General features: G+C 43.5%; 2 protein-coding genes across 8 annotated transcripts; one reads left to right on the forward strand and one right to left on the reverse strand.

Annotated features, from left to right (window-relative positions):
* Window positions 1-304: 304 nt before the first annotated feature.
* On the reverse strand, window positions 305-21,668 carry arhgap17b (Rho GTPase activating protein 17b). 7 transcript variants are annotated; one of them, XR_004785931.2, is made up of 22 exons: window positions 20,935-21,668; window positions 16,684-16,723; window positions 11,445-11,549; window positions 10,627-10,703; window positions 9,974-10,085; window positions 9,803-9,879; window positions 9,517-9,619; window positions 9,008-9,076; window positions 8,765-8,846; window positions 7,979-8,106; window positions 7,327-7,438; window positions 7,157-7,238; window positions 6,916-6,996; window positions 6,647-6,760; window positions 6,425-6,516; window positions 6,132-6,270; window positions 5,039-5,341; window positions 4,289-4,410; window positions 3,811-4,209; window positions 2,499-2,568; window positions 2,346-2,392; window positions 1,608-1,745 (listed from the first exon to the last, which is right to left on the reverse strand). XR_004785931.2 is itself a non-coding variant. In XM_035615405.2 (21 exons), exons 1-20 carry the CDS (start codon window positions 20,985-20,987, stop codon window positions 2,385-2,387), a joined length of 2,298 nt encoding a protein of 765 aa, XP_035471298.1. In that variant the 5' UTR covers window positions 20,988-21,667; the 3' UTR covers window positions 1,608-1,745; window positions 2,346-2,384. The 7 variants fall into 7 exon arrangements, 5 of the variants coding, with proteins under 5 accessions (XP_035471297.2, XP_035471301.2, XP_035471298.1 ...); XR_004785932.2 differs by having other exon boundaries at window positions 1,609-1,745; window positions 2,352-2,392; XM_035615405.2 differs by lacking the exon at window positions 2,499-2,568 and having other exon boundaries at window positions 20,935-21,667.
* A 2,268-nt stretch (window positions 21,669-23,936) lies between these two features.
* On the forward strand, window positions 23,937-25,927 carry aqp8b (aquaporin 8b). The gene is made up of 5 exons (XM_035615445.2): window positions 23,937-24,300; window positions 24,767-24,893; window positions 25,009-25,223; window positions 25,535-25,669; window positions 25,756-25,927. Exons 1-5 carry the CDS (start codon window positions 24,041-24,043, stop codon window positions 25,796-25,798), a joined length of 780 nt encoding a protein of 259 aa, XP_035471338.1. The 5' UTR covers window positions 23,937-24,040; the 3' UTR covers window positions 25,799-25,927.
* Window positions 25,928-25,957: the final 30 nt, after the last annotated feature.

Below are 25,957 nucleotides of genomic sequence, written 5' to 3' on the forward strand. Positions count from 1 at the left end.
CACGCATTGTGTAAACCAAAACAAATAAAAGAAACATCTTCCTCCTGTTATCTATGTACAGTGATGGAAAATTAGCAGACGTTGGAACAACCCAATTGACAAAAACAACTCAACCTCACAAGAGAAAAAGATTCCCGTTGATGGAGAAACAAAAGCAGAGACAACACAAGAGTGAACATCGGACGGGCATTCGCTCTGAGCTCCGGAATTTGAGAGGCTCCAAAAATCACATGCAGTTTGTTTTCTTTCTACTAGATCAGTAAGTTGTCAAAAGGACATTGAGAAGATAATTAAAACACTGTAAAACTTTAAAAGTCTTTTATTATTGAGAGTAATGATGCACTGTATGATGCAACATGTGCAGAAAAAAACAAACATAAATGCTGAGAAACACAAAAAAAAATCAAAGAGCTTGAAAATACCACAACCAGGTAAACATTGTCCACTGTAGTAAAAAAACCCACAATGATTTGAATTATTTGGCTGCATTTGCTCGTAGCTTCGAGAGGGAGCGATCTCTTACAAGCTATGTGATGAAAATCAGTTTCTCTTAATTGCAATAAATTTAGTGGAGGAAAAAAAATAATCCCTTTTCATAATAAAAGCTCATCTTTGAGCAATTTTGAACTTAACGTAAATCGAGAAATGAAAATAAAATCTGATGGAAAACACTAAATTCTACCCCACTGGATCAATATGACGTTGAAGGAAAACTGCCTGAAAAGCCTAAAATAAATGTGTCTACTGCGGAGAGGACAGTACAGGAAGAGGACTGCATTTTTATATTGCACTCTTGCCAAAAATGTTTGGTCATTAACAACCTTAAAACAAACCAAGCAGCTTCTTTGGCCCCCGGCCACGTCTTTGGTCTTTTATTGTACGGTGCCTAAGCCTGTGACATGTATTCAAAAGCCCTTCTCAGCTGAACATCACATTTAGCCAGAAGACAATGTCTCAATGCGATCCTGTTTCATGATAAATAGATCACCGGTGACTGGCTAACACTCAAAAAGCTCCAGTTAACTGTGCTGCTGAATAAAACAAAATCTTTGGGTCCATGCCGTCCGACCTGGTGCCTAAAACCAAATCCACAGATCTCTGTCAGCACTTAATCTTTAACTCCTACCACGATGAAATGAATCGCACGATTTGAAAAAGAGGCAGCAGGTGAAAATTGAAAGCTTCAAATGCTTCACCCGCTATCTTTGAGTTCAGCTGCTACAGTATATTGTTGAGGTTGCATGTTTAAAGTTCCATTAGCCTTGAGTCTAGCAAGGCTCCTGTAGTCCAATCTCAAAACATCCAGCAGTATATAGAGCAAAAAAAAAAAAAAAAAGAGTTCAACCTGAAGTCCAATATGGAACGTGATTGACAGGGGTTTTGTGTTTAAGCTATCACTGTAATAAAATTCGGTTTCTGTTTGGTGTCAGAAAGAAAAGGCAGCCATTTCCCCCCCAGAGCGCAGAGTGGCAACGTGTGAGTGGAGCGTGAAGAGCTTGAGGGGAACTGATGCATTCTGGGTTACCTGTGTGATTTTTGATTCTAAACATTCAAATCAGGAGGAGGATTTCGATGACAAGCGATCCCTCTTTTTTTCCCCCCCTCTCACAGAGCGGTGCTCTCTGAGTCCGGCGGTGGGGCTGGGGCGGAGGTGGGCTCTTGACCAGCAGAGTTCTCCCCCTGTTGGTCCACAATCACCTCGGGGATGAGGGCTCGTCCGATCCCCTTTAGGACCAGGTTTCCGTCTGTGCAGGAGAGTTATGGAGGACGGGTCAGCAAACAGATCAGTTTAGACACGTGTTGAACTTGAGTTAAATCAATTAACCAAACTTTAAACATAACAACACACTGACACACAATTTCAAACTGCGGGATGTACACATGCCACGTTTACACACTCAGTAAGACACCAAGGATTGCTCTCATTATCGAATATAGTCAATATTGCATATTTAGTTCCAGTTAAGCAACGTTTTTAGTGCTGGAGGCAGTTATGAATGTATCCTTGGTGTGTTAATCTTAACATTTTCTGCAATGATCTGTTCAGGGAGAGGCTGCAGTGCACATACAGAATAACAACACACGGTTGGTTTAGTACGGTTAGTGACACGTTACAGAAAGTTGAGCACAGCGTCGGAGATGGTGTGGGGATCACAAGCATGTTAGTGTTGGGTTAAAGTGCAAGAAAAATACATACTAATATACATAAATATGTATATAGTATGAGTATTGCAACAATTACACGCTGAAGGGAGCAAACGCCTGCCCTGTTTCCCCACAAAGACACACAAACATGCAAGTGGACACAGAAGCGAGGCCAGTGCATCAGCCAGTCAGACCCTTACCATTACCTGCCTTTGCAAAGCTCATCTCAGGCTGCCAGCTCAGACATCTGCAATATTTACACATATCCTGTCATGCTTCGGATCAGCAGTTACATTCAGTGTGTGATGCATTTAGAGAAAGTGAAACCACAAGCCAGAGAGCTAAATACAGACATGCCGTGAGAAGACGCCGAAACCGCTCAATGTTGATTACAGTGTCCGCAGACGACTAGCAGGGGGATTTCTGTCAATGCCCGGACAAAGAAAACCATTTTTAATGATTTTAAACATCACAGAAGCTGTTTGTGGCGTCTATTTTATGCAATTTTACTATGCACTGTTGTTCCATGTATTCTGGGGTTATAAAATCCTTTAGGTAAAATACCTGCAAGAGTTTTTCACTACATACACAGTTAACTTTATTTTATTTTACTTTATTCATTGGCTGCCTTCAGATTCAGATTAGATATATTTGCCATTTGCACAGGTAGAGGGTGTGTGTGTTTACTTTGTAGAAATAAACACTAAACATACCAAGTTTAATAATGAAGGAAGATTACAGTAGTTTAAAGTACATTTACTGTTACTACTATAACTACTAAAGTACATTTTGGAGGTACGTGTACTTTCTATATTTGCATTTAAAATTTGTACTTTAACCCTCTCTGATTTAAAAACTATAATAAAATTAAATACAAAATAAAAACACATTAAGATGTACACTTATGAATCACATAGTACCCAGAAGTATATAAAGTAATCAAAAGTATTGAAGAACAAATGAATGCATCAATAAACATAATCCAGTTATATGATAAACATTATTATTAATTATTATTATTCTCAAATCATCTTTTCTGTCAATATTTTGATGCTAATGAATTTGGATTTAATCTAAAGTAAATTTTTAAATCAGGATTTTACTTATGTTTTTTTTACACTGGTATTACTACTTTCACTTAAGAGATTTGGCAAAAATTGTGTGTGTGTGTGTGTGTGTGTGTACATTTTAATATATTAACTTGATAGCTATAGTTTAAGTGTATTACTTTGCAGATTATGACTTTCCATTCAAAATATATGATGATATATGATGATAGAGTATGACAAACAACTCAACAGTATGCTGCAATCACTTAGCTGCACCTCAACTACAGCTACAACATTAATATGTCTCTTAAACATTAATGCAAATATAATATACTGCAACTATGTAGTAATAATAACTTGATGTTGAGTGCGAAAACACATACAGAGGAGGGCTTCTTCACCAATATTGTTGTTACAGTTTAAGAAGGCCAAAACCTTGTTGTCTTTTTGTTCGTTTCCGCTGCTTGGTGTCTTAATTCTTACATCTGACTGTAAACTAGTTTGCTTTTTACAACCATTTAAATATAATTCTACAGCACAAGATCCCTGATACTACGACTCTCTATAGCAGTATTTAAGCACTGGATTTATGAGGCACAAGGGACAAAGTGTTCACCTGTTATGATCTTGGAGGCGGAGCTCAAGAGGCCATTTCCGTTGTCGTCAGCTGCAGGTTGTGGGGGCGGCGGCATGTGGGGTCGGGGTCGTGGCCTTGGGGCTGGCCTGGAGGGGCGAGGGAGAGATCCAGAGTGGAAGGATGACAGCGGATGGGAGTGGGGTCCATCGTGAGGTGGAGTGTCAGGAGGGGTGGGAGTGCTGGGGGGAGAGGACTCTGTCTCCCCCTGGGCCTGGTGGGGCTGCGGAGGCTGCGGGGGTGGGTGGCTCGGAGCGTGGATCGGGCTGTCTTTGCTGGAGTAGCGTCGGGGTGTGATGGGCGGGTGATGAGGGGAGCCAGGTGTCTGGGTGGTGAAGGGGCTGGCCAGTTTTGGTGGAGCTGGGGCCTGCTTCTTGGTTCCTTTAGAGAAAATAAAATATTATCTCATGATATTAATAATATTAATCATATTAAAAGCATATACGCCACATTCTCTTACCTCTGCGGACCATATGTGGACTAGGCCCCCTGGACCCACCCTGAGAGTGGGGGGTTCCTACTGTAAGATGGGCCGAACCATTCCTCTGGGGAGGGGGGGTAGACACAAGATCACGGGCTGGGCTGGGGAAATACAATAAATCTAAATGTTAAACCATCGACACGTCATTTACTTTCCATTCAACAAGCGAGTGATGCATCAGTGTAGAAAACTCATGCAAAATATGTGGAAAAAACTGCACAAAATTCCATTCAAATGCTAATTCTGTTAGATGAAGATCATGACATGAGGAATAACTGAAAATAGCAATTGGGAGAAAAGTGTAGATAAGAGGATACAAGATCAGAAAATAAAAGAATTTCAAAAGACTGAGCAAAGGTTTGGTTATGTGTTGCATGCATATTCAGACAACACCAACGAGGCAGGCAGACAGAGAGACATTTCAAAATAAAATGAACAAAATAGTTTGGTCAATCATCACAACAAGCAGGGAGAGGTTCAAAGTTGTCTGTCGACAAAGCATAATGTGATTTTCATTGCAGTACATTCGTTAAAATGAAGCCAAATTTGAGCCGTTGTAGACGTTGTTATTCGTATGATTTTTCTATTTTATGATTTCCAGCATGAGAACTGTCAACTCAAAGACCAATCAAACACAGGACAAACAAAGGGCTGGTAGAGCTCCAGATTGGCTGATTGGCTGCGAGCAGGCGGTGGCGTATTTTCTTTCGACCTCAGCTCGCTCCTTACCTGCTCTCCTCTGCGCTGAGCTGCGTTACAACCTGAGGTTGCACTGTGGCTACCTGGACCCCACCACCCAGACCACCACCACCACCAACAACACCGGCAACAGCACTACCAGCTCCGCTCAAACCAGGCTGATCAGCCTCTACAGCCGGGGACGGAGCCTGAAGCTGGGGCTCAGGCTGGGTAGGACCCCCGGCTTCCAGAGGGGGCAATGGGGGTTGGAAGGTGGGTGAGGTTAGCTGAGGCTGCTTTCTATTTACAGCGCTGGATCTACGTGGAGTGGGTTCCGGCTGTTTGTTAACAGTGCTAGGGAGGGGGGAGAGGGGGAGAGAGTTCAGGAGGGCAAACCAGACGCCATCAGACAGAGTAAAAGAGACCTAAAGACAGAAAAACAGCGAGAGCAGAGACAGACAGAGAGAAGGAGATGGTGCCAGAGACAGAACGAGACGCAACTTCCCGAGAAAGAAGAAACCCCCCAAAAAAGACGTGAAACCCTGTGACAGTGACATTTTAAACACAACAGCTTTGAACTGCGATGTCACTGCAGGGACAGAGGAGACAGATGCTGCACCATACAAACAAAACGCAACAGAGGAAGCCCACACAAAACATAAAACCAGCAACCTACGGTGTGACCTAGGCTTTAATTGGAAATAGGAGGCAACACAAGAGTACACAAGAGCAACACAAGAGAATTATAACTCGAGACAAAGTGGCAATCCAGCAATATTGAAAATGTTTTGAGTTTCCTTAAAATATCTGTAAGGGAACTGCTTTTTTCAACATGTTCTGTACCAACCTTGAGGAAAACAATTGATTAGCTTGTGCTGAAATCACCAGAACATCAACAGTAAATGTGGTGCAAAAATCACAATGAACATCATTCCCTTCTTTTTCTACATTAGACTATGGCACAGCCTTGAAGTCTGGACTGGGCAGATCTTCAGTGGGTGTCTCAGTGACTGTGATGGACTCGTCGGCCACTACATAGAGGGCCGACACGGCTGGGCCCCGCGACTCCTGCCTGCTCAGTGTCTTGGGACGGGACGGGAGGGTGAGGGGCAGGCTGAGGCTGAGGTTGGGGCGAGACAGGTACCTGTCTTTACGGGCAGTGTGACTGTCCCCATCCTGCCCCACAAGGCTGCCAGGGCGTTTCCGATCCAGGCCGGGGTCAGGGTCCGGGGTGGCCGGGTGGGTCGGCATGGCGAACATGCCCGACACGTTGAACTCCACCTCTGAAAGAGCATGAAACAAAAAGACAATGACGACGTTCAGAAGTCTAGACATTATGTCCTTGTCCAATACTTTATTTTGTTTACTCTAACATGTACATGTACTCTTACATCCCAGGTAGTTGTTAGAAAATGAACCACCTGACGGATGTTTTACCTTCAGGGAAGAACCAATCAGCATGCTGGATGATGGGCTCAATGATGGCGACGACATGGAGAGATGTGGCTGCCGCCATCTCTGCCAGCGTTCTTGACACAACCACAGACAGACGGACGAGGAAGGGAGAGCGAGGTCAGTTCCCCTGATCAACAATAGCTTCACTTTGCTCGCAGAAACAACAACAGTAATGTGAGTGAAGAGTTTTTTGTTTTTCGTTACCCCTCTGTCTTCGCCCAGAGCAGGTTGGGTCCCAGGACTATGGCGATGTTGCTGGGAGTCATTTTATTCACTTCACTGTCCTGGGCCAGTTTCGCAAGAAACTTCACCAGATACCTGCAACAGAGGCCATTGCTTTGAAATCTCCAAGAAACCGCAGCTTCAGATCTATCACATGTCTTATGAGGAATCAAAATGACGTATACCGTAGCTATATTGAGACTTGTTTCTACTTTTCGACCCGTAACTAATAGAACTGAAGATGCTCTCACCTGAGGTTGGCTTTGTGAGTCTTTGGCAAATGGTCACATGTCACCCACAGGGCCTGAAGCCTCTTGTCGGGGTCCGACACACTGAAACCGCACACACATTTGATATCGTCTTGTTACATAACTTGCCAGAATATTTAAAGCGGCTGCTTCGGCAATGTATTGACTGCTTATTAGCTCAGAGTTTGAGTTTGTTTTACAGGACATTAAAAAGGAGCCGTGTCTGTGTGTGTTGTCCTCTTACTTGGACGCCTGTAACCACTCATCATAAAGGCCAAAAGTCATGAGAGGTTCAGGAAGTTCCCTGAGGTAGGACTTCAGAGCTCCTGTGTGTAAAGAAGAAAAGCTTGGGGAAATTGATCTGGACCAGATGTGGGTGTCACTTTTTCATGCGTTGGCAGGAAGAGGTTTTACCTGCGACAGCGTGGGGATCAGAGTAAAATTCTTCGAGCTGCGAGGTGGAACAGTCCAGCGCTGCTTTGAGCTTCTTCAGCTTTGACGCTCCAGCGGCTATTCTGAAGAGTCCCTGCAAGGAGGACATTTACTGGTGAAAATGAAAGAAGTGAATCTGGTCTGGCATCAGGAAAGGAGAAGTTACCGCATGCAAAATGTGTAATGTGCCGTCCGTTAGTCAATAGTCAATAGAGGAATTGCGCTTTTCAACCAACAGAGATGTGACACTATCGGGATGAATATCAGACAGTTACACAGCAAGAGTTTTGTTTCCGTCTATAAACTCTGTCCACCTTGGGGAGTCGAGTGATTCCGTTACATTTACACGGTAATGGACAACAGATGCCTGTGTGCGTGCACTCACACACTCACACACACTCGTACACGGGGCTTTTTCCCGCCGCCCAAAGGCAAGCTGACCACAAGTTGGCCACAGATGTTTCCAGACTGTACTTTCAATCATTTCTAGAGAGCAGTCCACATGACCGACTTCTCCTTCCAGCCCTGACAGAGTGGAGCAGTTCGGCACGGGTAAGTTCAATTTTTAGTCAATTAACCCTCAACTTTACCCTAGTTCACCACAGTTTCTCTCTCTCCGTGATTCCATCCGTACCTCCTCCCTCATGCCGGTTTCCAGCAGCATCATGACACAGGCCTCCAGCGGCAGAGCGATCTCGCGGTTACTCCTCTTCAGGTGCTCCTCCAGGGCCGTACCGAACGCCGGCTTCTCCATCCAGGAGTCTGGGTGAGAAATACATCATACGTGTCTTAACACTCATTTTAATGTTAAACAGCATTTCACGTCTGCTCTGCTGTCAAAGTGAAACTTTCCCCGTCTTGTCTTTATCATTTTAAAAAAACAGCCAAGTGGAAACATGCTTGTATCAGAAAAAAATCATAGTAGGGGAAATCCAGTTCCCTTAATACAAATAATAAAGAGCAAGAGATGTTTGTTTTTTAAAGATCAGTCGAATTATTTTGCTGTTCCAGCTGTTTGCATCTTGATTCCTCACAGTGATGATGTTTCTACTCTTTTATTCGGTCACTGCAGCTCAGAATAACAAGAGCATTGGAAATAAAAGCTGAACCCTCGTTTTTTTAGTAGAAAAACAATCCACACCCTTGTTAAATGTTTCTCATGATTATGAATTCAGATTGACCTCATCAGACATGAACTACTTTTCTCCTCTCTGCTTTGGCAGCAGGAACATCTGACATTACTTAACCTTTTTTTAATCAGTATCACATGTCCATAACTTTTTGTTAATGCTCCAAGAAAAAACACCTGCTCAGTAAAAAGTCTTGTGATTATTTACAATATATACAATTAAATGAAGCTATGATAGTTACTATGCATTTATTTAAATAGATAGATGTTAATGTCTTGCCGTCTGTTCACCTTGCTGGATTTGGATTGTTGGTATCGCTGCCTCCAGAGCTGCCAATGACCTTCTGTGGTAGTCTGCCTGGGTCTCTAATAACTGATATTCATAAACAAAAAATAAACACAAGTCACAGACAAAATAAAGTGCAGCAGAAGTTAAAGTTGTGTCTCATACTAATGCGGTTATAGGGGAACAGACCATATTTGCATCACATTTTCTTGTTGAAGGTCATTTAAACTAAACAAAGGTGCACTCACCAGGACATAATATCGTGCATACTCTCCCTCTTTGGATGCAAAGTTGTACATGTCTGCAGAGAGCTGGTCCTGTTGATGATAAAAAATATATATATATATATATATATATATATAAAAATATATCCACACATGGCAAGTATGATGGCAACCTTAAACCGTCTGCTGTAGAATATTTTCATTAAGGCACAGACGAACTCCAGATGACAAATCAATGACCTTTAAATACTGTTCATGCTCCTAATAATGTGCATCATAGTGTGTTTGTTCTTGAACCACTCCTGCTACAAGGCCTCCTTTGTTCAGCCACTTCATTAGATATTATCCTAACCTGATGAAAAGGCCCTGGCTGGAATGTACAGTCACTACTTTCCATTAAATAATGCAACCACGGCCCACCCAAACCACCCCGATTGGTACAGCATTTTGACACCGTTACAACATCGACAAATATTTTATTAGTAGTAAATCAATAGACCTGTGCGCTACAGGAAAGATCTAACACAGTCTACCTTGCATATTTCTACTTTGTTCAGAGCCTCGTCCATCTCGTCCTTGAGCGAATCGGCCTTAGCTGCCATGGCCTGGTTGTAGGACTTCGATGCCTGGTACCACCTGCGGGCCAAGAACTTGTTCAAACACTTTCTCATTGTGCAAACTTTTGTACATATTCACATCGCAAAGTGTAAGAACAGTTGAACTCATTCTCTAAATATGCAGCACATAACACAAAATAACACAGTTAACACTAAATACAGGCTGTATTTACCACCAACTGCAGAATATAAGCAGGTGTACCTGGTCTTGGCCGAGTCATAATCCAGAACCAGCTTGGCGAGTTGCTTCCTCTGTTTCAGTATATTGGGAATCTCTACCTGTTAGATAAAAAACAGTGAGAACATTTTGTCAATGTGAATCGTGCATGTAAGCGAGTATGGCGTGGGGGGGAAACTGTGTCAGTGTCTTCACCTCAGCCAGCTGGTTAAGGGGATCCAGGATGTCTCTCTCCAGCTGAACTTCATGCTGCATCAGCTCAGTGGCTAACCTGCTCTCTGCCTCCCCGCACACATCCATCATCTTGCTGTTCGCGCAGACACAGACAGGAATGGACACAAATAGGACTGTTACCATGTGTTTATGGTTCAGTGTGTAGGATTTAGTGGCATCTAGCAGTGAAGTCGTCAAGTGCATCCCTCTATATACTCCTCACATCCCCCTCCTCTTCCGAGGAACGAGAAACGGCAATGGTGAAAAGTGAGAGGGATTTCTTTCCTTGGACTGAGCACGAGGTGGAACTGTTACTGTGACAGTAAGTGTTCACAATGTTTCGCCTTGACTGCTGCTCGGCCGTACTATAACGCAGCCCCAGAATTTTCAAACTAAAACGGGGCGAGCAGCGTTTCCTAACGCCTCCATTTTAGGCACTCAAAAACTTTGTAGTAATGTGGAGGTAGCCTACGGGTGTAGGTTAAAAACCTATTGCCTTCAGGTGTAGTGTAAAACAACAGGTCCTCTCTAGAGCCATTGTTTGGTCTGTCTGTTTTGGGCTGTGTGCTGTTTAAAAACTGCCAGAACAGGTCTTGCATGCAATAAAATCCTGTCGTCAAATTTCCCCATCTCACCCAATCAGACTCTCGTCTCCCAGCTGGCCGCCTCCCTCCTGCATGGCCTGGGACAGCGTCGTCAGGGGCAGCTTTTTCTGCAAGTGGAGCAGCACATTTGGCAGTTTTGGTTAATTTAAAAAAAAAAAAAAAGAGTGCAGAAGAACCAGTATGCATATCCCCTTATGTCTGTTTGGTTTGCCATGTTTGCTTTTCTAATTTGGTTTTGTCAAAACTGTGGTGAAAAAATAGTGAACCCAATGATCCACATCTTGGGTTTTTGGCAATTAGTTAATGTTTATTTCTCAACCATAATTATGATGTAATCGCATCATTTTCAAATTTTTTTTGCAGAAATTATGATGTAATCGCATCATTTTCAATTTTTTGCAGAAATTGCTCGTACACACCATACACAATTTAGAAGATTTAAGTGAGAGAGTAATGTAAAGTATGACAAAGTAACATATAACTGATTCCTTCCTTCTGTGTATGTGTGTTCGTGTGCGTGTGTGTGTGTTTGGGGTACACCGTGAAGTTGGCAGGAGGCCAGTGCTGAATCTCTTTCTCCTGAGTCCTGCACATATTTGTGTTACGTAAGAAGAGATGCTATGTGCTCACAGCACAAGATAGCAGTTCCATACTAATCTGATAATAGGGTCAGTGATTCAGTAGCCACATGCCACACTAGTAGATCTCTGCGTGGCTCTTGAAAAAAATGGAAATACTTTGTCGCTAACACGCTGAGATAGTAAGATAAGTTTGTCTACAAAGTGCAGCTGCTGACTGAAACTAGAGTAAAAGTGAGTGAAAGAGAAACCGAACTTGATGCTTCTTACATGTCTCTTCTCAGTGTCTGTGCCGAGTTGACCCTGCAGACAGAACACCAGCCTCTTGTGCGTGTTGTGCGACACCAAACGCACCAGCTCCATCCGCCTCTCGATCTGTGTATGTACATTTAAAAAAACAAACAAAACATGCAGTTATCATAAAAATCAGAACAGCCTACTGTGAGAGGAATTCAGTCAACAGATTTAAAGCAGGGTGAACGCAACGTGTGTCGTGGTGCATCAACCCACTCGGGACACGTGCAGATTTCCCTGCCGAACAGAAACGAAGCAGGTGAGGGCAACAAATCAAAACACAGATACGGCAACCGAGCGCATGCATCTGTAAACTTTCCATCCTGCGTGTGTTATTGAGAAGTGATGGAGGATGTCGGTGCTGTTTGTCCAGCTCTTTCCTGCAGCGTCCAGTGTTACAACAGGCGGCGGTGACGGCCGGGCGGAACGAGCCGTGGGCAGATCAAGTACAGACCGTGAGGGATTGTGGCCTGAGAAGAGGGAAAGACGTGTTGTTTCGACAAGTGAAACTTCTACGCTCAGATACTATCAAGTAACCCAGAGGGTGGCCCGACCTACTGGTTGCACTCCATGATGAGGTATTAAGGACCTTATAGCTGCTTTTGTATGTTTTAAATCCTTTACGACGAGCAATGTACTTATACATTACAAAATCCCATTTTCCAGAGCATAACATACTTTAAGGTAGATTTTCTACCTTCTACCTCAGTTGTAGAGTCGGATGTACGGATTAGACCTTTTTCTCTCCTGATAAACTCAGTCTTTTTGCCGTTTTAAATGAATCTACGTCACTACAGGAACTCATTGGAATAAACCCAAATCTAACATAACATAGACGTAGAAACTGTAACTTCCAAGTCCACTTAACAAAGGTCATAATCAATGAGCCAATACCGATCCTGCAGAGTCTCTCTTTTGCGGTTTATATAATTCTAGCAATACCAATTCATACAGTCATATATTACGTAGTTTATGGAAAATCAATTAAGAAACTGTTTATAGATAACATAACCTCAGCAATATAAAAAAAATGCAAATGAAAGTACTTCATGACAACAGCATGTCCCTGAAAGTGAGAGTTTTCACATCGGTCTTTTGCTCGGTCAAGTAAAGTTAACCAACAGAAAAAAAAGTCTCAAATTTCAAGTCTCTGGCAGACGGTTTCCTTACATTACTGAAGAGAACTGAATATATTTATGCCAACATAATCAACATAATTTAGTTTGCTATTTTTGAAAAAGACTCTTGTTGTGCTTGTAGCGTGAGTGACAGTTTGATTTTGCATCAAACTAAACTAACAGTCTCTCATCTAAGTCTTCACTTCCTCTTCCCGCTTCACTGTAAACAACAACGTGCAGTTATGTCGCAACATCTGAAGGTCTGATCCCCATCTTTCTCTCACTCGTCTTCCTTTACTTTTATCCTCACTAATTTGCTGTTCTCTTCGCGGCAAATAATGGTGGCCGGATCTGCTCGTTATACTTCTGGTTTTGCATGTTTCAAACCCTGAACTACGAGCACTGCACTCATTCATTATATTACCACATTACCATATCCCACTTTCCAGTCCTTTCAGGTAGACTTTCTACCGTTCAGGCAGCCAAAACATTTGAGTTCATCCCACTACTGGATATCAAGCTCTTGCTCTCTCACTCAGACATCCCCCTCCCTCTTTCCTGCAGCTGGTGCTCATTGCCAGAACACAGCTGGACCTGGCTTTTTTTGTCTGGATCCAATAGATTCGCTCATCATTCAGCTGATCCCCAGCTCTGATTAATGCATGGAAGTCTAGCTCTATCTGGTGACGGCTCGATCGGATCCAGACTTCCAGCGCTCAGAGCCAAGAAGGAAAGAAAGGGGAACTGAGTGACTGACTGACTGACTGCAGTGTGGGCTGGATACACTGGGTGATCGTATTGTCTGTGCCTATTGAAAGAGCTTTCTTTGATTATACACCAAATGACCCTCGGGAGCAGGATTTTACTGTGCTCACAGGAGATCTGGCCTCTGGGCGAAAGTCAATGAAGGAATCAGAGACACTCAGAAACACCCCAACAAATTGAAGTCAAAGAGTTAAAGAGAGAGGAAAAATAGCAGGATCTCCCTGATCATAGGAACAGACAAGCACAGACACACGATTAACACAACAGAGACAATCCCTTCCTCCAGCATCTCCGGTTATGTAGCTGTCCAAAGGTTTACAAAGGACAGTCACTTTTTTTTCAGACAGCAATAAAAGCAGTGAGGAAAATGAGCAGACGACCTCTGACCTGCCACAGCAGAAATTGCGGAATGTTTAGTGAGTCACAGACGAGCCGGGCGGGTGGATACAGTTTTGTTTTCGGGCTTTGAGCTGCTTTTGCTGACTGCATTGCTGGTTAACTGACGGGCTGGTGGACTGCAGGGGTGCCGGCAGGGACCCATGAAAAGATATTACATTGGGCCCCACCGTGCCAAAACCACATGTTAACTGTGAAAATATAACTCTGTGCAGACACGCATGCAACAGTGTGTATACAGTGGAATATTTTTGATGGAATCTCTCTACGAAAAATGTGCTAAAGTTTACATATTTTACAGTTTAAATGTAGCTTTAGTGGTTTGATGAGAAGATTGAAACACCCTCACCCTCTGTACGCTGAGCATGAAGCTGCAGTCCACAGACCTGCACCTTTAAAGCTCCCCAGGTAATTGGATAGAGGAGTCATTCTTATGTTCCCAGGTTCTCCAGCTCTACAGAACATTATTGGAACCTGAAAAAGGTGATTTGTATTTGCATAATATTGGGCAAGGACTATTATGGGCGTCTGGGTAGTCCACACGGGAGGCAGAGGAAAACAGTGTTGTTGTTGTTAATAGTCATCCACATGTCCACTCGCTCACTGTGAGATTTTCCGGACACTTTCCTTCTGTAGTCTCACATGGGCCGATTACTCAGACATTATCCGGATTTTTTTTTACAAATGGGGCCGGCAGGAAAAGTTACGGAAAATGTCCGGTGCTGCATTTCCGTTCTCACATACAAACTTTCCGGACTTCAGTACATGTCGGAAAGCAGCTATAGTGATGTGAGAGTGGCATCAATATTCTATACTAACTCTTCCATTGGCTCACCAACTGGTTATAGCTGACTAATTCCTGGTTGATGTACAGTATAAGATGAGTATAGTACAGTTTCCACAACAAAAACAGTCCGCTGTGTATCCCAACTCGAGATACTGAACCAGGGGGCCAGTTTCAGCCTGACAGGCAGCTACGCAATCCAGTCTGACAGCCTCCTCAAATCTCCCACCGAGGCAGGACGTGTCCGAACAGGATAAATGCCTCAGCCGATGCAAAGGACTACGGAAAAATGGAAAAGAAAAAGACGACTACGACACCATGATGGAAGTGTCGTATTTCAGAAAAGGGGGTGAGAGGAGGGGAAAGGTAAAAACTGTTCTTTGTCTGCTCATGTTTAGAAAGAGGGGAAAACTAGTGTGATGAAATCAAAGTGCTGATATTGATCAGTCTATTATTATCGGTGAACTATGAGCTACACATTTTATAGAAACAACTGTAATCAGGCAGCATATCAGTCAAACGACTGATAAATGTTCCCTCAGTGACCAACTAATGTTGTTTTGTCATTTCTTAAAAACCACAGATTCTGACTTGGCAACTTGGGGCCCGAGCTGTTAAGCGACATCCAAAGGCCACTTCCACCACGCTGATCGCCTGACAATCACATTCCTCGCTGAGAACTGGAGCTAAAGGAATGTCTAACGCAGCACAAAGCTCCTGTCGCTCAGGACAAGGACCAAAGATGAGAGGAAGCAGAAAACATTCTCGGGAAGGGTTGGGCCAGTTAGCGCTCTGTGCCATGAGGACAGCGACATATGTGGCTAAATTCAACTCTTTCCATTGTTAAAGCAAAAATGTGGCAAGACTGTCTTGACTACATGCAAACGTGTATTTGTTCACATTCAGTGAGAAATACTTGTTTTGCTCACACAAGCGCTGCGTGTCACTGCGTGCGAACCACATGGGGTTCAGAGTTCAGTACTGCGTGCCATAAAACGTTGACTTCCATGACTGAAGGAGGGTTATTGAAAGCTTTTTCCTTCACTCGTTCACCTTTACTTTCCTCAAACAAAAGCTCCATTCTCCTGTGAACATGCTCCGTCTCTCTCGCATTCTCTTGTGGCTAATTGCAGTCCTTTCCTAGCGGTGATCTCAGTTTCACTAGCCAGCAAAACACACACACACACACACACACACACACACACACACACACACACACACACACACACACACACACACACACACACACACACACACACACACACACACACACACACACACACACACACACACACACACACACACACACACACACACACACACACACACACACCCACCCTCCAGGAGGATTTTCAAGACAACAGAACATTGCCAGGGTTTGCCATAAGTGGAAATCCATGAGGCACTTTTGCTCCAAAGCCAAACCTCTAAGCTGGCGAGGCATTACTGAATGACAGACTCCCGAATAGTGTAGTGAGACTTTTAGTTTTTTTTCAATTCGAACAGTTGTAGGCCTCCTCCAAGTCTGCCGAGCGGCTTGGCATCAACAAGCAGCTGTGGCCTGATGGCTTTAACAGGCCTTTGAGGAGAACTTGCAAGTCCAATGATAACTTCCGCACTTAACCTCGTTCAGAATACGACGTCTAAAAGAGAAGCAGTATTTCTAAAACAAACTGGGCTGGACAGTGATTGGGGAAATAACCTGCATGGCTAACAGATGAAATAAAAAACTAAAAATTGAACGTCTACCGCTTCTACACACGTTTCCAAAGTAAATGTGGTGGATGTTGCTGCTTGGTTACATTTTACAAACTGAAGCGACAATGGCAGACGCAGGCAATACAAAGGAAGGGATTTCAGATTAGATATATTCCACAATAGAACAGACAGAGAGAAAACACCAACAGCCCGACATTTCAAAAAGCCCTTCAACACCATTACACCGCCATTCCACATTGCTCATACTTGGTTTGAGTGTCAGTTTATACAAATGACTGAAAGTCATCAATGTATAGTGTCAAATTTTAGATCATTTTTTAGTTTGGTTGCCCAGGTAGTGGCAGCAACAGACATAGTTTGTGTCTGACGCACCTTGATAATAATAATAATAATACATGTGCATAACAGTAACATAGGAGAATGTTATATTCACCTGTAGGAGGTCATCACTCAGCACCTCAGTTTTCTCAGCCCTGTCGAGAGAAACACAGATATGAAGCCAACAATAAAAGACGGATGACAAATATCGAGAAACGCACCTTCTACATACAGAGATAAGACAGGACAACCAAGTACACATGAAGCATTGCATTTGAATTTGAATGCAAGCTTTCAATTCAGCATGCCGACTTCAGTAGAAGGAGGGTGACAAAAAGAGTTACCATTGACAGATCTGGGTGAGTAAAAAATGAAAAAAACATACAAATATCCCCTTTAAATATCTAAAGAATATGGATAATTTGAAAAAGCCTAACAGTTTTTTTGTCTAATTTGTTTGCAGGATTACGCAAAAACTACAAAACCGATTTCCACCAAACTTGGTGGAGGGATGGGGCCTGGAAAGAAGAACCCATTAAATGTTGGTGTGTATGCAGATTTTTCATATTCCTACAATGAGAACTAAACAATCATGCGTAAGATTTTTCGGCCACGGTGGAGGTATATGCTCTCCTGAGTCCCATTCTACTTGGACCTAAGTTGTTGTAGAAAAACAGCTGATTTGCAGACAGCAAAGGAGAGCATGACACTAAGGCAGATCACTCCATCCAGCCCAACCTGTCTGCAGTCTGCACGGTGTGCCTGCGGCAAAAATACACAGTGAACAATATGCTTAAATCCACAATATAATGTTACTGTAATCCTCTCAAGTTTGGGATGTGTCAAGAAGCATAATTATGACACATTGTGCACATACTTGACACATACGCACAAATGTACAAGCCCATTGCCGCTTTTTTCTTCTTAAATGGACCTGGCAGATTCCTTCACCCTGTCAGAACACACACTTCCTGTTGTGTCCAATGCACCTGGTTTATTATGGCAACAGGGGGAAGGTGTGTATGCTTGTGTGGAGGAGGCTGGGAGTTGCCAAGTGGCTTGTTGATGTCAAAAACACAGCACATTGTAGCAGAGTCTGCAGAAAATAGGACACTAACACCGTACTCCAAGGAAATGTATACAAAATGCAAAAAATCACCCCAATAGCATTAGGAATAAGATAAAGATTCAGTTCTTCGTATGTGATTATTCCCAACTTCAACGTCAGACAGTAACAATAGTTCTCCATTTCTCGGCTTGAATCTTGCTGAGCCCAGCGAGCCAGCTCAGATCGACCCTATCAATATTGAGCATGATACACCAACCACACACCGGCGTTCCCACGTATTGCATCTCCACACACAAATCCCCCCGAGGACCACTTCCCTCGTTTGACCAGAGCAGATGCACACTATAGATTTAAATCTCACAGCGATCAATTAACCCTCTCCCACACAAGAGTTAGTACCTAATACTGCTGGAAGACTCCGAAATAAGATGCTACCGTTACACCCTACCCTACAGTTACAGGCTGACCTCACCGCCTGAAATATCCTCGCTGATCACTGAAAAGCCCTTCGGCTACACTTTTCTCTCTGAAGCTCGTACCTTGAGTAGAGATTTTTAATTGAACTCCCAGAGGCACAACCTTCACTGCGCCACTCCACCAGAGTGGCCAGACGGACACGTCACCACACTAGTAGTTTGAGAGACTGTGAGAACCAAGATTCTCTGGTCTGATGACATCAACACTGAACTGTTCGGCCTCAATTGTAAGCATCATGTTTGGCCCTTCTCCCCGCATTGCTCAGTTTGGCCGGGCGGTCAGCTCTAGGGAACAGTCCTGGCTGTTCCAACCTACTTCCTTCAAGAGTTACGGAGGCAACTGTGTTCTCAGACAACTTCAATGCAGCAGAATTCCTTCCCAGGATCTGTGCCTCAACACAATCCTGCCTCTGAGCTCTGCAGGCGGTCCCTTCGACCTCATGGGTTGGTTTTAGCTCTGATATGCATCATCAGCCACGAGGCCTTATACACACAGTTATCTGTGCAGTAGAGACATGCCATCCCAAGGATGATCAAGAGAAATTTGGAACCAACTGAGCAGAATTGCAGGTGTCATAGCAACAGACTGAATGAAATTTGATATTTTTATAGCTTTTTCTTTACAAAATTGGCAGAAGATGCATCCTTTCTTTATTGTAGAGCTGTGTGCAGCGCTCTTTGCTCCCCTGCTGCTCACGCTCTCTCTCTTTCTCCTTCTCTTCCGGGCAGCACCAGGAGAAATCCCGCCCGTGTCGGTGGCCCGTGAAAACATCCGTTAAGTCTTTACCGTCCTTGGCCGGCAGGCAGGATTCGGCATGAACTCGACAGATACTGCTTTTGCTGTGCGCTTTCACGCGACGAGCGTACAATTCCTCAGCAGCGGGCCTCAGATTAACACCGGCCCTGCTCCGTTAAAGCGTAATGTGTGCATGTCTCATAGTACTGATACAGACTGAGATGGCAAATAAAACATTCACAGTATTTTGTGAAGTAGTTACTTGCTTATTAGAACAGTTCAACTGAGGTTGAGATGCTGCTTGTGATGTCGCTAGATGATCTACAGCCAGAACACCGGCACACTCGTCCACATGATCACATTACACATTACGGGCTACACTGCCTCGCCTCTGATGGCTTCATGCAGTCTTAAGATTCCTATCAATATTGAATTTGCATTGATTTGACTGGGATAGAGCTTGGCTCTGGCCAGCAGCTATTGTTCCAAGAATAGACTTTCACAACACTGGAGCCCAGACCCTGAAAGAAAACAACACAGAAAGCTGGAGCAGAACAGAAACTGTGCAACGTTCGGTGTAAAGTGCACCGACTTGTGCCTGTTGTATTGCCAATCTAAAAGCGAATACCATGTTTATATTCCTATATTTTTGTAATATGAAGTTTCAGTGCCTACGTTTTCATCCCAAATCAAACCTTTGTTAAATTTTGTTAAGTCCTGGGGGATGCAAGGCTTAATAAACACTGCTACCCTGCTAACTTACACCACTTGGCAACTTGCATGTAAATCCATCTGCTTTCTCATTTTTTTTAAAACAACAATATTCTGTAGCCGTGTGACGTCCCCAGCCCTCCAACCGAGTCCCCTTCAACAATCACGGAAATGCCCACTCCACTCAAACCCACCAAGTCTGGCTCTTCCTGTGCCAAACAGAAAACCACATCATCACAAACTGTCTCGGGGGAAACAAATTCACTGGTTTTTGAACTGGATCAGACGCCTTCCCTAGTTCTGTAGTAGCAGGCAACTTATATTTATTATTCAAATTTTAAAGTTGTATTTGTCTTATTTGTGTTGCTGGCAGGTATATGACTTTTAAAGAAACGCACTACTTCCCTCTAACCCACCTTTCACTGAACACGACACCCCTAATCGCGGCCATTTATTTTCTAAATCCCGCTTTTCTGTTAGTCATGTGCCTCAAATGGCATCGGCGGATTCCTGGCATGTTGAACTCTATCCAGCAGTAATCCACAGTGGGTGTGCATTTGCTGACCTCACGGTATGTCAGTGTGCAAGCTGTCATTCTGCTTTTACTGCTCTTACACAACATATGCAGGAATGTATACGAGGAATCGCCAGAAGGCCTTGTGCCTGCAGGGTGTTGGCTGGAGAGTCATTTTAAAGAGACATTATGAGAACACCATCTGCAGACACCGTTAATGCTGTGATACATCATTGGTCAGTGGTGGCTGCTGACGGAGATGTGAGGGAGATGGTACAGATATAGATACTGTCTATAGTGTATGTGTATGAGGAGAAACTAAATTCCATTCTCACCACAGATCAGGAAATGTTTGTGTGCTCATTCCAGCCTTGAGACCCCCCCTGTTGCTTTTCTTTGTCTTTTCTTAGAGTTTTACAGTTGGTTGAATATATTCAGTGTCAACTTCAGCTGGTAAATCATCGTTATTAATTTACTGACAATTTGTGGACTAAAATGATCAGTTGATTTATCTTGAAAATGACAGAATATCCAATAATCAAAATAATCTTTATAGTTGCAGCCCTGAATCTGACAAAGTCACAGACTACTAGCACATATGTCAGAGGAAGACTTTCTGCTTGACATCATTAAATCGCAACATATTTTGTTACTTTTCCCAAAAACCCCAGGAGAGGTTGCACAAAGCGTGGCCCAGCCCTTCCGACCCCGCCCACACGAGAGGGGCGGATGACCCCAGCGGAGGGCAACAGTCGGTCTGGACAAATGAGCAACGTCAGTGTTGCTGCTGCTTCACTATAAAGTTTGTGACAACCCAACTTCCAATCTAACACACGATGTCACCCAAAACAAACACCCACCTTCCAACAGTCTGGTTGGCGAGTTGCCTCATGCGATTGAACTGTTTCTTCATGTTGTCGATCCCCTCTTGTTTCCCCACAAGTGTGTGAAAAGTTCGCGGCGCGTCGCAGCGCTGCCGTTCATCCACCGTGGATCCAAAAAGTTGCGCTACGTCGCTGCCATAGTGGCGGACGGGTTGGGGAGAAAAAAAAACAGGGCTGCGCTCGTCCGACCGCTTTCCCTTTACGCACGACGCGGCCCGGTGCGCTCCTCTCCGCGCGGAGCCGGCGAGATTTGGCCAGGAGGACAAAAAAAGAGCAGTCGGGTCGAAGCGGCCCGTGACGAGCTCCAGGATCACCACATTGCCACGACTGTCGATTGTTTGACTGATGAGCTCCGAGCTCAACCACTGTGGTGGAAAGAAGGAAGTGCCTTTAACTTCCCCACTGTAACGCCGCGGGCCTCGCTGGTGACATGTGATACCTCAGTGAGGAAGAAAGGAAAAAAAAAATGCATTGAGTCAGCTATTGGTCTGTCATGGTCGTGGCAAAGTCAAGTACGTTTTATAGCGTCGTGGAATAAATCACGTTTCATGTTTTCCATTGGGCTCGTAATGTTAAAATACACCGCTGAAGTTTTTAAATGACGAGAAGTGCCACATTTTAAAATTACACGGACTACTCTTTTAGCCAAACACATAAAGGAATAAAAACTTGTGATGCACATCAGAGCCAATACACATCATTCAGCTATCAGCAGCGGCAGAAATGGCCCAAAGAAGTAAATAAATAAATAAGTCTCTAACCTCCGCTCCGGTGGTCACGTGACTCCAGCTGATTGGAGCTCGGTTCATGATTGGGCGCTGTACGGCCTCCCTGTTGTTCAGAGTGATCTGCTGCCCCCTTGTGGCTGCTGCCCCGCCGTGACACGGGCAGACTAATAATCCATGTGTGGATGTTCTCTTTCTTCTTTAAACTCTGATGATATGGAGACAAACTTTTATTTAACACATTGAGATTGAGACCCCTGTTGCAAGTGAGACCTCGCCAAGACAGGACAACATCAACACAGCAACAACAATAAATACAAAAGGGCATTATTTAGGCATGTGTTTTTTCGTTAAGTGAAGCAACTGCAGTCGGCAGTGACCACCTCCTTTATTCTATGCTTAAAAATAATTGAAAAGAGAAGAGGGTTTCAAGTTTGAGCTTGGTTCTGAAGATCAGGGACCGTAGCAGAAAAGGCTCGGCCTGCCGGTCAGTGTTTCTGACAGAGGGCACTTTTAAACGAGGCCGATTGTGTAACCTGAGATCATATCTGTCTTGTAGGAATGAAAACTTCTGAGTTAAGTAAGAGGGAAACTTGCCTGAGATAACTTTATGGATTAAAATGTACCAGTGTTGGAGCCTTCACAAAGTGAGGGATGACCATCCAACCAAGCTATATAATATGATATATTATAATATACTATAATATATTATATTATATACACACATATATAAGGGGATTTTTTGGTCTGTCAGGGTTATGGCACAATTTCCTTCAGTGGACCTTGTTATAGTGTTTATGATATTCAAGCTACAGATTATCCACCGTGCCCTCTCAGTCCAGGGGCGTTGTTCCGCCTTATCTGGGGTCGATTATGTATAAATTGCAAAGGTATTCCTGTTTGTGCAGCTCCAATGTGTTCGGACACGTGTGAACCCTGTTAGTCCTGAGACGGATGGTCACTAGGGTGAGGAACTTTTGAACCCTCACTTATGACACTTTAACTCTGGCTGGTTGATGTTAAAGAGCAACCAGGGGCACAGACAACATAGTCTGAAGACAGCTTTGTGAGAGAGTATGTGTGCTTGTGACTGTGGGAGTGAGTGTGGCCTAGTTTCCACTATAAGAATGCATGTGTTTGCATACACCCTGTAGTATTATATATACATAAACCAGCACTTTGCACCTTTTTCAACGAGTGCAAGCAGAAGTTATCTCACGCTGTTTGTCTTTAGGATTGCTTGTGTCACTTTTGGAGGTTGCGTTGGTTTTTAAAAAAAATACCAGGACACTCTTCATTGGCCCAAAAATATCCCCAGTAGTATCTTTACCATCAGGTTATTATAATCATTATCATAATTATTTTATTGTGGTGGTGTATAAAAACAACCTAAATCATAATGCAGAACTTAGACTTTGTTTTTACTCAACCTTACTCAGCATGTGCACTACAGAATAGAGCTGGACCAACAAACCAGCCAAGTCAATAGATTGGCTGATATAAGCTTTTTTGCAATTGTATCAGTAACAATGTATATGTTGTATCATAAGAAACTAAATAATTGCAGAAGAGAATATGTAAACAATAGTATATGACATGAAATAGACAACACATATATTTTCAAACCAGAGTCGAGGTTGACAATGTGTGACACATTGGGTGCGGACTCTGCTCCGTCTCTTCCTTGACATGAGTGTTTTCCCCTTTGTTTAATGTATAATCGTCTTGAAATGATTAATACGTCAGTAAAAACCGGCTGTATTATGAAATTATGCAATTCACCCCAAGTTATCTTTTCCCCTTGATTGAAAAACAAGGCACACAGACTTTGCTCTTGGATAAACATGTGCTCTGACTTGCAGCTTCATGCAGGCTTATGTTTTCTACGCAGGCGAAGCATCATCGGGATTCAATATCCAAAGAATATCAGACAAGTTGTAACTTAATTCACCCAATTTGTGCATCTGCTGCCGCAGACCACCAATGCGCTCCTTTGTCGTCCTTTGACCCTTTCATGAAGACATGTTTACGTCACATTAACTTCATAGTCAATTATTAGGCTCCAATCACAGACAGAAACTGGCTGATCTTTAAACTAGCTCACCAGCTTGTCAGGGAATGCATGAAATATTTACCTGAGCCTCAGTGCTCTGGTGAAATGTGATGAAAAAGCATGTTTGGATTAATGAGAGTAAGGGTCAGCGTCAGGTCAGTGGAGTAACATTGCCAGACTTTAACCTCACGCACATCCCAGTTTGTGGGAGTCACAGACATGGTCGTATTTGTTTGCACAGATCGGGTCAGAGGAGTCACAGTTGCATCTTCAGCTCTTATGACCTGAGCCTCACAGACGAGCCATGGCCGATGAGAAGATGGAGATGGCAGAAGTGGAGACGTCTCTCGTGACTTCAGGGTCAAAACCAGCTCCGGCCAGACCTCCTAACAAATTCGAGAAGTTATTTCAGCCCTGTCTGGGCGAGCTGGTGGGAACTACGTTCTTTGTCTTCATCGGGTGCGTGTCCGTCATAGAGAACGTGGAGTCCACGGGGAGGCTTCAGCCGGCACTGGTGCATGGTTTGGCTGTGGCCGTCTTGGTGGCTTGCATGGCTGAGATCAGGTGAGGATCATCGTCAACGCCCTTTTAAAAAAGAGTTATTTAAAAATCACTGTGCCATGTATAATGAGTGATGACTAATCAATTACATTTTTGTTATTTTTAAATCTGAAACATTTATTCCACCTGTGTTGACTTTGACTGACATATGTATCGCCACATTTGTTGTTTAAAATGTGATTAAATAGAGCACAACAGTAACTCATCTGTGCTACTGAAAATGACGTCTCTGTAGGCTGCGTCACATATAATAATTAGATTAATATTGAGAAAAGCTCCATCTGAATGAATCAGTCCTGGCTACCGATTTCCTAATTCTTTCCCTCTCTGGTAAACAATCTCATGAAATGATCTACCTCAAAACCATCAACTTTGCATCACTTTAAAAGTTCAGCGTTTGAAGACAACACCGTCTTTACCTCAGATTATCCCCAGAGCTAACGTTTCCTCTCTGTTTTCGCCTCACCAGTGGTTCCCATTTCAACCCTCCATTCACCCTGGCCATCTATCTGTGTGGGGGCATGGAGATGAATATGGTGGCCCCCTACCTTGCATGTCAGCTGGTCGGAGGGGTGCTTGGAGCTGCTATGGCGAAGGTGAAGCTGCCACATTTTTGTGTATCCATAAAACATCCGTCTTAGACTCTCTTATATGTGCATGAAATTGAACCTCACCTCAACCAAATCAACTCTGACTGCGCGACGCCAACAGGGGATGACCTCCGGTGACAACTACGCCAGGGCCCACGGGGCTGCGTTTGCCGTGCTGCAGTCCGACAGTCAGGTAGGAAAAGCTGTGTTTGGAGAGGTCGCCATGACCTGCCTGATCACCATGGTGCTGCTGCTGGGGGCTGTGAACACCAAGACCAGAACCCCCCTGGTGCCTTTCTTGGTCGGCTGCACTGTCATCATCAACATCTTGGCTGGGTGAGGAAGGAAGAACTGAGAATCTGTCTATTCACAGTGGATCTGTTGTGGAAGAGCACGAGGGACATTTTGCAAAAAAGAAAAAAAAAATGCATGTTTATTTGCATGATTCATTCATGGTATTTTACATATTTGTAAATGTGCAACATTTTAAAATCTCTCATCACTCTTGCAGTTATATCCCTAAATCTCACAAAGGATTATTGGACGTCATGTTTATAACAATTCATTTGTATACTACAAGTTCCACACATACATATAGTGAGAACCAAATCTGAATATTGTGTTTGGTGTTTTGTTTGTTAAATCAGTGGAGATGTATCCGGGACATGCATGAACCCAGCCAGAGCCTTCGGTCCAGCCATAGTGAACAACTACTGGACCTATCACTGGGTCTACTGGGTCGGACCGATCGCAGGAGGCCTAATAGCAGCTGTCCTGGTCCGGTAGGTCCATGATTTAATTAACTATAACAAAATGGCAGATAATTAAATAAATGAAAAAACTATAAACTGTTTTCCTGTTTTTGCAGCCTCCTTCTTGGAGACAGGAAGATACGACTCATTCTGAAATGAGATTGTGTGTACGTCAACATCACTCAGATCACGAGACGGCTTTATATATTATCATAACCCCTTCTTCGAGATGGTCTTATACTTTTATCACTACACAATAAAATGTGACTTTTTTTTAACACTGTGAAACACTTTGGTACTTTGGCTTGTGTACTTGTA

The sequence above is a fragment of the Scophthalmus maximus genome, chromosome 17 (assembly GCF_022379125.1).
Source record: "Scophthalmus maximus strain ysfricsl-2021 chromosome 17, ASM2237912v1, whole genome shotgun sequence".
NCBI classification, from domain to species: domain Eukaryota; kingdom Metazoa; phylum Chordata; class Actinopteri; order Pleuronectiformes; family Scophthalmidae; genus Scophthalmus; species Scophthalmus maximus.

Excerpts from the sequence above, each read along its gene's own strand:
- arhgap17b (XM_035615404.2), bottom strand. The coding sequence starts at position 20,987 with ATGAAGAAACAGTTCAATCGCATGAGGCAACTCGCCAACCAGACTGTT. Across the intron at positions 16,724-20,934 it reads GCCAACCAGACTGTTGGAAG|GGCTGAGAAAACTGAGGTGC; the intron begins GTGGGTGTTTGT and ends TTCTCTCGACAG. Across the intron at positions 8,107-8,764 it reads AACAATCCAAATCCAGCAAG|ACTCCTGGATGGAGAAGCCG; the intron begins GTGAACAGACGG and ends TTTCTCACCCAG.
- aqp8b (XM_035615445.2), top strand. The coding sequence starts at position 24,041 with ATGGCCGATGAGAAGATGGAGATGGCAGAAGTGGAGACGTCTCTCGTG. Across the intron at positions 24,301-24,766 it reads GCTTGCATGGCTGAGATCAG|TGGTTCCCATTTCAACCCTC; the intron begins GTGAGGATCATC and ends TCGCCTCACCAG. Across the intron at positions 24,894-25,008 it reads TTGGAGCTGCTATGGCGAAG|GGGATGACCTCCGGTGACAA; the intron begins GTGAAGCTGCCA and ends CGACGCCAACAG.